Here is a 13342-nt window from a genome sequence, read left to right as displayed (position 1 = left end):
CACAGATACACTCAGCACTGAACTGGGGGCAGTGGCCGGGCACTCAGTAGGGGACGGAGGAGGGGGCCTAAGACAGTGTTACGATCAGTTGTGTGCCACTGGAAGGAAGGTCAGGGCAGGGAAATCTCGCTACTTCACTACTCAGGTCTCTGGGTTGGGCTTGCCGCTCTTGGGGAAGAGCCACTTCTTGGGGCCCTGCACACAAGAGGACGCACGTGGAAAGGGTCTGTAAACCGACACCCGTTCTTCTAACCGAAGGTGACCACCGCACTGTCTTCTTGGGGAGAATTTTTTTTTTTTACGTCAGGCCTCATGCTCGCCACTGGAGGATCGCCGCCAGGGCTGGGCTGCCGGGTCCCCGCCACACGGTGGAAGCACTGGAGGCGCGGTCCCGGCGCGACCTCGCTAGGCGCCCGCACTGGCCGCAGGACTGCGGGACTGGCGGTGGCGGCGGCTGCGCGGGGCGGGGCGGGGCTTGGCTACGGGGAAATGACGTCGCCGTCCCCGCGCGCGCCCTGGTAACGGCGGGTCCCGCGTCCTCCTCCATGTCCCCGCCTACCCCCGCCGCAGCCCGCCCCGTCTCCTCCTCCCTCCGCAGCCTCGCCGAGTCCTCGGTGCGGGCTGCGAGCGGGACTCGCGGAGCCACTCTGTCCTCGACGCCTCCGCCGGGCGCGGGCTGAGGAGCCAGCGAGAGGAGACCCTGCCCCCGGCCGCCGTCGCTCAACCCCGGGCATCTGCCCCGCGCCGTTGTCCCCGCGGCTTCGGACGACGGGACCGCCCCGTCCCTTCCAGGGGTGACCCGGGAGTCGCGGGCGGGACGGCGCCTGCGACCGAGTTTGGGGGGCGCCGGGTGTCGGGTCGGGAAGCGGCCGCCACGACTCTTGCCTCGCGGGCGTCGTTGCTCCGCGGGCCTGCCTCTGCGCGCGGGGACAGGTGCCCCGGCCGGGGTCTGTCGGGAAGATGGCGACCCCAGGCATGAGCTGGCCGCAGCACTATTACGGCGGCTCGGCGGCCGGGGCTGCCAAATTCGCGCCCTCGCCGGCCGCCGCGCAGCTGGCTGGGCACAGTATGGACTACAGCCAGGAGATGCACCTGAAAATGAGCAAGAAAATCGCCCAGCTCACCAAGGTAAGGGGCGCAGCGGCGGGGCGGGTGGCGACCCTGTGCGGGCCGCGCCAGACTCACCTGCCGGCCTGGGAGGCAGCACGCCTTGCGCCCGCAGCGAGGCGAACGCGACTCCTCCGCCGAAGCACCAGCCGGAGACACCTCCAAAACCCTGCAAACTTAGGTGTAACGCTGTCAACATGAATTTAAACTAGACAGCACAACGGCACGGTGGGTGTAAGGGACTTGCACCTGCTTGCCCTTTAGGGCTAAGCCAGCACAGAACAAATTAGGATTTAGTTCCTTTATTCCACAATACTAAATCACTTTACTGTTGCTCCCATGCATCTGCCAGGGCCCCACGAGGCATCACACTACAGTACCATTTGAAGTACAGTACCGTATTTACATAATATGACTCGGAATTAAACAGTATCTTACTGGTTAGTTAAGGGGAGACTCAACTTTCAGAGGAATGTAGAAGGGTAAAACATACCTTGAGTGCCAGTTTGGGGCATTTAATGAGTCATTCCTTATCCTGACAAAATGCCAAACAAGGCTTATTAGATGAATCACACTGTCTGCATCTAGTTCAATGTTTGTCTATGGAAGGATAATTTTCAAGGAGCAGAGAGCCGTCAAATTCAGCCACGTGTAGTTAGACTGTACCTAAATCAGGGGACTTTTTTCTAATTTAATAAATGTTGATAATGAGAAGGAATTGGTATCTGTGAAGCAAGAGCAATTCCTATCAGTTCTATTGCTCTGCTTAGATCTCACCAGCAATCTAGCAATACCTCTCAGTAAGAAGTGATTTATGGTGTCTGAAAGTTAAGAAATGTGGTGTACCTTAATGTGTTTAAGCTGTCTCCTAACAGCTTGTTAGGAGAGTTCGTATGCTAAAGAGAGATGGGCATCATGGGGGTTACTGCTAGATAGCCTCTGAGTCTGACTCAACTCTAAAGTTCTCATATAATCCCATTGCTGGTTGGCACTTTTGAGAGAGTGAAGACAGACATGAGATTCCGAAGAGAGGAAAGGAAGGAAATGGGAGTGAAAAAAGGATGAAAAGAGAATAAAAAGATTTTAGTAAAGAAATGTGACTGAGGACAGAAAAGATAACATAAAAGGACTGACTACAAAAGGAGAGCACAAATGGAAGAGCAAAAGAAAAGTTACAGGTAGGTAACAGTTAAACTCAACCAACGTCTTGTGAAGTTTTCTTTTTTGTCTTTTGTTTTATCTCAGCACTGACTCAGAAGTTGTTTGTGCGGTGTTTTGTTTCCTTTTTTGTCAGAGTATTGCATTCAGAGAAAGGAAGATCTAAGAAGGAATGATAGTAGTGTATCATCAGAACATTTACACATTTGGAGTCTAAAAGCCAGGCTTCCTGCAGCAGTGTTTGATCTTCCGAATACTGATGTCCTGAATGAAGCACATGAATATTTATTCTGATTTTCTCTTATGATGTGTCCATAACATCCAGTGTTCTCATTTTAGATGTAACCCTCTAGAGCCCTACTGTAAGTAATAGGAAAACTCATTAAATTGGTTGTGGGACTGTGTACTGTTTAATAAAAGCTGTTGCTCTTCAGTACATTTTTTTTCTTTCTACTTAACACTTTTTCAGTTTCCTGTTCTTTTATCAGAAAAAAATCAGTCAGCACCACCGGTAAAGGTAGGTGTATTGATTGGAAGCTGGTCTTTTCTGCCATTACATTACCCACCTCATATCTAATGAGACAAGAGGGTGCTCTCAGGCCAGTGCTCTCACACCGCTTGAATGCCTCATCTGATCTTTACTGAGCGTTACTTGGACTCTGTGGTTTTGTGTTTGTAGTTACAGTCTCTAAACACTCTCCACCCCCTCTGCTAAGTACTTCAGACATTTAATCCTTCATACTAGCTTTCTCAGTGTCACATTTTGGACTGGTTATTGTCACATTATTGACATTTTGGACTGGATAGTTCCTTGTTGGTTGTGGGATATCCTGTGCATTACAGGATGTTTAGCAGCATCCCTGGCAGTACTCAGTGGGTACCAGTAGCTACCCTCCCACACCCACTCCCAGTCATGACAGTAAACATGCCTCCAGATATTACCAGATTTTCCCAGGATGGGGCAAGGTAGTTGGGACAGAATCATTCCAATAAGAACCATTAACGTATCCTGAAATATCTGGGGATTATCCTGCCTTTATTTACTAAGATAAAGCCTGAGAATGAAACAGTCTGATAATAGGACTCTGTTGCAGCCAACATCTATTTCTACAGACATATAATAAGACTTGCTTTCTTTATGTACCATTTTGAAAGTTGTCAAATTTTATGGTCATATACACTTATTGTAAATACTGTACCATAAGCATGTCATCATGAATGTATATAAACATAGAGAGGGACTGTTACGAACTTTACTACTATCTGCCATATAGAATTTTTACTCATGAAGAGTTTATTCATATTAGCAGAGGTGCGTTCCCACTATGGTTGGAACTCGACAGTGGCTTATATTTCATAATTGTACACTGTAAACGTAACCATTAAAATTGGATTTTATTTCTTTTGGAAAGAAGTCAGTAGAACTTAACTCTTCAGCATTATAGCAGCAGCACACTTAAGAGCAGTGTGGAAACCTGACACACTAAGTTAAAATTCTCACTCCACCTCTTACTACTGTTGTGACCTTGAGCAAGCCATTAAACACTGAGCCTCAGTTTCCTAATCTTTAAAATAGGGATGATAATACCTATTTTACAGAATTGTAGTGGCACATAGTAGGCTCTTGATTCAGGCTGTCACTGAAAAGACATATACTAATATGAGTATCAATAAAATATGTATATTTTTTAAAATGCTTCTCTTCTTTTAAAATAAACCATTCTGCATTTAACAGTGTTGTATGATAGTGCACTTATTTTGAGCGTTTTCTGCTAAACTTTTAAAAAATGTGTATATAGTAGTATTTTTTTCTCCCTCGAATATCAAAGTTGAAAGTTTTCACATTTATTCTGTATTGTGGTAGTATATACTGAAAATACAGTGTGCATGTTTCAAAGATTTGGCTCGCTATGAAAGGATAAGCATGAAAGTAATATATATTATAATTTTGCCCATAGCGAAGCTCAATATATTTTTAACTAAAAAGCAGTCTTTGCTGTCTGCAGATTTGTTCAGATCCTGTTTCCTAAGAGCCTAACATAGCAACCTTCTCATGGTAAGGAGAACAGCAGTTCTTTAAGCACCTTTAATATAAGGGAGACTTTGGGAAATGTTACAGATACAGCAGGGAGCAAGACACAGTCTCTGCCTTTTAAAGGAAGCCTAGCATATTTGGGTCACTCATGTCAAGTTTTAAGAATTAATATTAGATTCTTGAGCTACATTATGGCAAGTTTCTGCAAATGTTCATGGCTGAACTATCTCAGGATAGGCAGTGAAGCTGGATGGATTCAGTTATGTTTTATAAGACCACATTTGTATACTTCTGTGCTCTCCACTGTGTTGACTTTTCAGGATATTAGGTTGAAAAGCAGGCCTTGTGGGATGTAATTATGAAAGCTTTTTTTTTTGTCACTTCAAATTTTTTTCCCTTTTTGTCTCTTTCAATTTACTCTTCGAGACTGGTTCATCCTCTGCCATGGATTAACTTAATTTTTCTGGTTGCTCTTAGATAATACAAATCATCCTTCAGTAACAAAGTCACAAAAGTCTCAATTTGATTATTAAAATTAAAATGCCCAGTACCAACAAGTAAAAACTGCAGACCAAGCCTGAAATAAAGATGAAGCTTCTCCTTTAACTGGTCTCTTGTTCTGTCTCTTCCAAGGAGGAAGCCAGTAACTGGGGAAGGGGATATCATTGCCTTTTTACTTCTTACCTGGTTTTCCTACTCTTCCTGCTTTGTCTTGCCAGTTCTGGTTTCTGACCCTTCCAAAGTTGGACAAGGAAGAAGCAAAAAGAGTAAAGAGGAGCAGCAAACTTTTACTTGATTAGTGAAGAAGCTAGCTGGTGATTTAGTTTCAGTGCTTTTGTAGCCATTGCAGATGTTTAAAGCTTGTTCTTTCACTGGAGAATCCTCTACCTCCCACCTCAGTGGCTCTAGATTTTCACCTCAAGTCCTTAACAGTGAGAATTCCCTTACGTTCTGGTTGGTTGCTTACTCCTTCCTGAGCCTCTTAGAGCTAGCAGTACCTTCACCTTCACTTTGCAGAGGTCTGTGCAAACTCTAGATGCCCCTCTTGCATGGACTCGTGTGATCCTACCCCAGGTTGCTCACTCTCCTGTAGAGGCCACATAGGGAGCACTCATTCTTTGCACAAACTCTGCTGGTGGTCCCAGTTCAGCCCTCTCTCTTGTTCTTACATGCCTCTTCATGCAGCTTCTCATCCTTTAGATTTTCCAGGGATTAATCAGGTACCAGGTCAGCATGTTCTTCAAACTGCTTGAGACACATGTCAAGTTCTTCAAGTCATCCCCGCAAAGCGTTTTTCCCTAGGCTTTAGATGTGGGACAAGCATCTTCCACCCTTCCCCCTTGAAGACACAGGCCCCTGTTACCACAGCTCTCCCCAGGGAAATCTCTGAACCCTGCTCTGTAATCTCCTTGAAGCGCCACCTCACTGGTGGTGGGGGTAGACAGGAACACACCTTAGCACTCTTTTCTTTAGACTGCCTCTTCTCATTTTTGAGAATGTTCTGGCAGCTGCTTTGGAATGTCATTTCTGTCGTCTGGTTCTCAGCAGAAACTTCGCTTTTAATACCTTGTTGTGTTAGCTGCTTATCAAATGCCTCTTTAGTTGATTGCACTTTTGATAGAGTCTATTTGTCACTTACTAGTAGAGACATAACTAATATATGGTACAGTGTAAGTTCCCAAACAGCAGGAAGTAGTTTCTTTTGTGTTTTCTATGCTAGGATCAAGTCCTCTTATTTTACCCAGCTTATGGCTCTGCTACTAAAACTGTCCTGACCAACTACCCTTGTTGGGCTTTCCTTGCTGTGCATTAGCATTGATTGTTGGTACTTCTTACTTGATGCTTAATAATGCAGACTTGCAAATACTGTTTATTGTGTTTATAAATATACTTTGTTTTCATAATTTGACTGTAAGGTTCTTAGCTCTAGGGACTGTATCTTTTATTTCATGTAACCTTAATATGAATGATTTGCACATAGTACCAAAGCTTAGTAAGTATTTACTGAAGAAGACAGTGGTCATAATGATACAGCAAGTAATTTTGTTATACAACAGAGAAAGGCAGTTTTTTTTTGTTGTTGTTGTTTTGTTTTGTTTTGAGACGGAGTCTTGCTCTGTCGCCCGGGCTGGAGTGCGGTGGCCGGATCTCAGCTCACTGCAAGCTCCGCCTCCCGGGTTCACGCCATTCTCCTGCCTCAGCCTCCCGAGTAGCTGGGACTACAGGCGCCCGCCACCTCGCCCGGCTAGTTTTTTGTATTTTTTAGTAGAGACGGGGTTTCACCGTGTTAGCCAGGATGGTCTCGATCTCCTGACCTCGTGATCCGCCCGTCTCGGCCTCCCAAAGTGCTGGGATTACAGGCTTGAGCCACTGCGCCCGGCCAAAAGGCAGTATATTTTAGGAATTGTATCTGCTACTCTTCTGGGTTAATGACAGATCATTTCAACTGAGTTAAATTATTCCTAAATATGTAAATGTTTATTGACTGCCCTTTAAACTGCTTCAAAAAGCTATTTTATTTCTTAAGATATTTTTGATGTAAAAAATAAAAATGTAAAGTTCTTTATCTACCTTATAAATATTTGTCATTTCAAAGTGTAGGTAATTAATATACTAGTTTCTTAGCAAATATAAAAAAGCCTTGTGATTAGTCATTTTATACTAACTCTGCTTTTACTATATCCAGAACCAAAATGTGTTTATATAACACCAAAACCAGTGAATTTTTCAAATAATACTATTGTCTCTTCATGAAATAAACGATTTTTCACTAATTGGTTTGTTTGAATTACCTAGATACTCTTTCATAGTAATTCTGTGTTGCTTATGGCTTGAGTCTTTGAACAAGAGTGGTAAGTGGCCTCATAAAACATAGCAATTGGCTGAGTTTCACCTTAGCACTAGTACATGCCAAATGCAGCATCTCTTTTTCTTTGTTACATTGCAGCTTTGCCATGCTATTATGCAGTGGGTTAGATGTAATCTTTTAGTCATAGTTGAGTGGTTTGGATTAATTTCTTGCATTTTACTAATGGACACAAAAGCATAGTATCCTATTAATTAATTGGTCACAAACTTATAAAGGGACTTCCTTTAAAAATTTAGAGTTAAAGGTTAAAGGTTTAGGTCAGGCACCCTGGCTCACGCCTACAATCCCAGCACTTTGGGAGGCCAAGGCAGGCAGATCACTTGAGGCCATGAGTTCGAAACCAGCCTGGCCAACATGTTGAAATCCCGTCTTTACAAAAAATACAAAAAATTAGCTGGTGTGGTGATGGGTGCTTGTAATCCCAGCTACTTGGGAGGCCGAGGCACGAGAATTGCTTGAGCCCAGGAGGTGGAGATTGCAGTTGAGATCATACCACGGCATTGAAGCCTGGGTGACAGAGCAAGACTCTGTCTCAAAAAAAAAAAAAAAAGATTAAAGGTTTAGACTTTAGACTGATCAAGCTGACCCTCTCGTTCTCTCATTTTATAGATATGGAAGGTGAGGGCCCAGTGTCATTTGAAGATTACTCAACCTGAACTCACATTCAGGTCTCTAGATTGGTCTAGGCGGGGGCGGCCACATTAACAGGCCTCTTTTCCCTGTGTCTATCTTCTTTCTAATATTACTTATTCAATGAGAGACCACAGAGTTGTTGTTTTTCCATGTTGAAATCGTGTTTTACTTACCATTTGAATCACAGAGTTTTGATAAGGGTGAAACCAGCCTGCCTCTCCTCTGTATACTTTCTGTAGAACTTTCTGGGTTTATAGGTTGTATGTTTTGTATACTATGACTTGGTCACTTTGTAACAGGTTTTTTGTATGTGCTGCCAGCTTAATGTCATAATATTTTCACGTTTTTATTAACAGATTTAGTCATTCCAAAGAAACATATTTAAAATAACATTAACTTAGAGACTGCCATACTTGGGGTGAAAATTACTACTATGGTTATTTTAGATGTCTTTCTTTTGACTGCTTTCATTCTTGATTAGATTGTTGCTTAGACCCCGTTCCTAAATGCAGTAAAATGCAGTTTTTATTGACTTCACTAGCTGTTTTGTTTGTTTATGAAAATCCTTTGGTAGCCTCTAATCAGCAGTCTTAAAAAGTGTTATAAAGATAAAGATTCAGCAGGAATATGTGACTGGAGTAATTTCTTCACTTTAATTGATAAGTTCCCTATACTTTAACTTTTAAAATTGTGATATTTTTGAAAATTTTGTATCTCTTAAATGTGAGATGAGAATGGAGAATAACCTGGGTCTATAAAGCTAGTTAGTTTGTGGAAGAAAATAGGAGGTAATGGGGCCAGGGGAGTATTGATAAAATACTTTTATTTTGCGCTTTCAATTGATCTTAATGAGTTTTTTCTTTTTAAGAAAATCTTTATAAGCATTCAAATCAATTTGAATATTATGCCATGAAATGGAAAGGATGTGAATGACAGGAGTTCATAATGCCATTCTTTTTATTTACCACAGGAAGTTTCTATCCTGCAGGCCACTTTAGAATGTAAAGGACATTAAGTAAGTGTCAGTTGGTGCGCCACGTCCTTTTTTGGAGATAGACACCTATGGGAGACAATTACTAACTGAATTCAGGATTAGATAAATAGATAAATAAAAACAGCAACATTGAGATCCCGTCTCTACTTTTTAAAAAATAAAAATAAAGAAAACCGATGTTATAAATGGTAGTTTGATATGGGAGAATCATATCAAACTATTAGGTTTATATTTTATATGTCAAGTGTGGTCTAAACCATAGGGGACTTTTTAGATTGACCTAGAGACTTAATGGTCCTTCAAAATATTGGAAAATATTCTTTGACTACCAATCAATTAATATATAAAAATGAATTTTTGAAACAATGATATTTGCAAGTTGGAGATTGCCAGTTGTAGTGTTTTGGGATGCTTAACATTTAAGACCAAAGCAAATATTTTAGAAAATCTGTGATTCTTAACTTTTAACTAAATTACATCAGTGAATAACTGTTATTTGTAGCCTTATTTCACCAAGGATTACATCTTTCTTTTCTACAGAAACTTCAATGAGAATGTATAAAAAATAGTGAAGTTGAATATATGAATTTTTTATCCCGTATCTTACAGTATTATCTTGAGATGTTAATGGAGGCTGAAACGATCAAAGGATCTCTAATACATGGAAAAACAAAAGACTTAGTGATCAACAATCATATGTGGAATTTGGATATTTTAGACCTGGCTACTGTGTGCTACCTCATTTAATTGTAAAGGAGATAGTACTTCTAATGATTTTTTTAATTGCTAATCTGTATTTCCTTATTTATATGTACCATCTCTATACTGAAGTTTAAGGAAGTTGGAAAGTAAAACATTTCATCTATAAAGTACATTACTAATATTTAAATTATCAATAAAATTGATAATTTTAGTAAAAGAATAGGATAAATTCCTATTTATACTAAATTATTAGAGAATGAGTTATTTCAGTTAACTGGAAGTTTCCATAGCAGTTAATAATTTTTCACTTTCTAATAGTATACTTACATTTACATCATACCGTTCATATATCACACTGGAGTTCTTCATCAACTCCAGATCACTGTGAAATTGGACCAAACTTATACTAGTCCTATTAGGCCAGACCTATGAATGCTGATATTTAATTTCTGAATAAATTGTTACTTGCCCTTTTACTTTTCATGTCTTTCTTATAAAATGAAGTGCCACATTTGAATATTTACAGATTCTAGACATTGGCCTTGGTGGTTGAGTAGATTTTATTTATTCTGGCAAATGTGTGTCTGTGTTCACAGGTATTTGCATTTTTCATCCTGTAGCCCCTTAAGCACAGTTTTAAAGATTCTCATTTCTTTCAGAAAACATTTTATGACCAAAATAGTAAATAGTATTCTTTGCCTACTTTTAGATGTTTCACCTAGTGAATTTTGGGAGGAAGATGTGTGTGTGTGTGTGTGTGTGTGTGTGTGTGTGTGTGTGTGTGTTTAACGGTCTACTCAGAGTAATAAAATATACTTAGATATGACCAAAGTAGAACATGTAGGTCTATGTGTTTGGTAAACTTGTTGAATGCCTACTATATGAAAGACATTGTGCTTGGTACTATTAATTATTTAATACTATTTATTATTCCATTTCAGGCTATGTATTTAGGTTGGTGCAAAAGTAATTGCGGTTTGGGCCTTTATTTTCAGTGGCAAAAACCTCAATTGCTTTTGTGCCAACCTAATACTTTACTTATTTTTTCCGACTGACTTGAGAAAATGTATCTGGAATATATTAATCGTATATTTTAATTACAACATATTTATCAGTACATTAATTCTGACAAATTTTAAATGTGTAATCATGGGCAACTTTTTCTATTTGGTTTCATTCTTTTTGGGTAGAACTTATATACGTGCTTTTCTTGGATAAAGAAACTATGCGGATGCCTTCTAAATTCTCTAATAAGGTTTTGATGCCTCAGTTGACATATTCTGGTTACAAATCTCTAATATATTTGGCTGGGGGGTAGAGTGGTTAAAAGGAAATTTCAGTCTTAGAAACCCCGGAGTTAATGTGTTTGTGTTAGGTTTAGGTTTTTCCTGGGCAGCCGGAGGGCCACACTGTTCCCAGAGCCAAACGGCCCAGTCAGGCAGCAGTGCCCATCATATGGGTCAGAGGTGTGGTTCAGTAAATTAGGCATACCCTTATTTGAATTTCACCTTCACCACTTCCTAGTGTTTGACTTTTAATACATATTTTAACGACTCAAGGCTGTGTTGTCCTCATCTGTAAAATGAGAATAACAAAGCCTACTTCATAGAATTATTGTAAAGATTAAAGGAGATAATTGATGCGGGAGAGAGGAGTCGGTTTGAACCCACTATCCCCTCCTGACTTGGTTAAGCCTCTGCTGACATACTCTTTAATGATAAAGCAGGTTTTTAGGCCAGGCACGGTGGCTCACACCTGTAATCCCAGCACTTTGGGAGGCTGAGGTGGGTGGATCACAGTTGAAGTCAGGAGTTTGAGACCAGCCTGGCCAACATGGTGAAACCCTGTCTCTACTAAAAATACAAAAATTAGCCGGGTATGGTGGCACATGCCTGTAATCCCAGCTACTCGGGAGGCTGAAGCAGGAGAATCGCTTGAACCTAGGAGGCGGAGGTTGTGGTGAACTGAGATTATGCCACTGCACTCCAGCCTGGGTGCACGGTGAAACTCCATCTCAAAAAAAAAAAAAAAAAAACCGAAAAAACAAAAACAATAAAGTAGTTTTTTATATATCTTTATTTTGTTTGTTTATTTATTTTTTAGAGATGGGGTCTGGCTATGTTGTCCAGGCTGGAGTACAGGGGTGCCATCATAGCTTGCTGCAACCTTTCACTCCTGGGGTCAAGTGATCTTTCCACCTCAGTTTCCCGAGTAGCTGGGATTATAGGTGCAAGCCACTGTGCCCAGCTGTATTTTCTTTTCTGATGGATATATAGTCTACATTGTTAGGGACCATAGCTGTCAAGTAGAGGTTGAACAGCAAATAAAATATAATCAGTTCTCATTATTCGTAGTAGTTGTATTCCATGGTCTAGGGAGAATACAGAGCTAGGTTCCTGACACCCTGTGGTCACAACATTTTCACCAACTGATCAATGTATAACCTTGTTTTATGTGTGTTTCTGTTTGAAACACCTTTTAAAATATATATTGATGCATTAACAGTGAACCCACAGCCAAATATCACTGTAACTCATGCCTGAACAAAGGTTATTTAACACACCTCGAGCGTTAGATTTTGGGGTTACATATAAATTTTAGCAAGTAAGATAATTTACAAATATGGAGTCCATGAGTAGAGAAGATCAACTGTATCTAAAAATGGAGGCACAACTTTGCATCTGCTGTTTTCTTAGCTCCTGCTGTTTATCAGCTATTGTTAGGGGCCTAAGTGACTATGACTCTTATTACCACCCTAAACACCCTCACGTGACTGTGACTTTGACTCATTATCTCGGTAAACACCCTCAGATGAAAGGGGCGGAAAGGATAGGAGAGGCTGAAATACTAATCTTTTGTGTGAGTTGGCAATCACCTACAGGCCACCCTACAATCATAAGCATCGGATAAAATTCTCTCCTTGTATGTTAATTGTAATCTTCAAGATCTAAAATTAAATCTATCACATTGCCCTAGGTCAGAAAAAGGAAAAAAAAAATGTAAATGATTCCAGGGCATGGAGCAAAACCTTTAAAAAATAATTTATTTTAGTTTAAATAAAATCTTTAATAGTCATCATTTGCCTAAAACATGTTTGCAGTTACTTCTTTTCTAGCATAAATTGTCACTGTGGGAGTTGGTTTCATTAAAAGTCTTTGTCTAGGTACCTAAGGATAACTTGAGATCTTAAACAGTTCGAGGCTATAGCACATTTGGTTGGATGTTTCTGAATTAACCTTATGCCGCATACAGAAAACTTGTACAAAACTATTCAAATATAGAATGTCTTAGGCAGTTAGTCTTACTGGTTTTTATCTTGATATATGCCTTCCTTAAATGACCTAGAAGAATGTGCATTTTCAGTGTTTTTATTGGTAGTGTATATTCATATCTGTCCACACCTTCTTGTTTCAGCCCCCTAGTAATTATCAGAAAAAGGAATCCAGTTAAGAGTACTACTGGATCATGAGGGAGTTGGCAAAGATAACTGTCCTGGAATAAAAAGCAATTTGATCAGAAGCCAAGCTCATTACTATAATATTGCTCTATTTAGGACCATGTGTATCTTTAACCTTCTTCAATCCTGAGTCGCTGTTGCTATTTGCTCTCTCTATTCCTACTTCTGGATTGTGGAGCATTGCTAGAGAAAATTATGGAACTGGACTGTAGCACACAGTGCCACCCCCAAAGATGTTCACATTCTAATCCTAGAACCTGTGAAGATGTTATCTCACATTAGCGTATGTGGTTAGGTTAGGGATCTTGAGATGGGGAGATTATCCTTGACTCTTTGGATGGGCAGCTGTAATCACAAGGATCCTTCTAAGTGAAAGAGGGAGCCAAG

General features: G+C 40.6%; 1 protein-coding gene across 4 annotated transcripts in view; it reads left to right on the top strand.

Annotated features, from left to right (window-relative positions):
- The first annotated feature begins 517 nt into the window (after positions 1-517).
- The window catches only part of FAM184A (family with sequence similarity 184 member A), a 131371-nt gene continuing 118546 nt past the window's right edge, over positions 518-13342 (top strand). For 3 of the 4 annotated variants that reach the window (XR_004056731.1, XM_010353249.2, XM_030928358.1), the window contains exon 1: positions 518-1128. Coding sequence is in view for 3 of the 4 variants with exons in the window: in XM_010353249.2 (XP_010351551.1) it covers positions 961-1128 (168 nt within the window). In the remaining variant the exon portion in view is untranslated. The remainder of the gene's footprint in view (positions 1129-13342) is intronic. The other variant, XM_030928359.1, reaches the window with a different exon arrangement.

The sequence above is a fragment of the Rhinopithecus roxellana genome, chromosome 4, assembly GCF_007565055.1.
Source record: "Rhinopithecus roxellana isolate Shanxi Qingling chromosome 4, ASM756505v1, whole genome shotgun sequence".
Taxonomy (NCBI): domain Eukaryota; kingdom Metazoa; phylum Chordata; class Mammalia; order Primates; family Cercopithecidae; genus Rhinopithecus; species Rhinopithecus roxellana.
The sequence above is the reverse complement of the archived record's forward strand: the minus strand, read 5'-3'. Positions and strand labels throughout refer to the sequence as shown.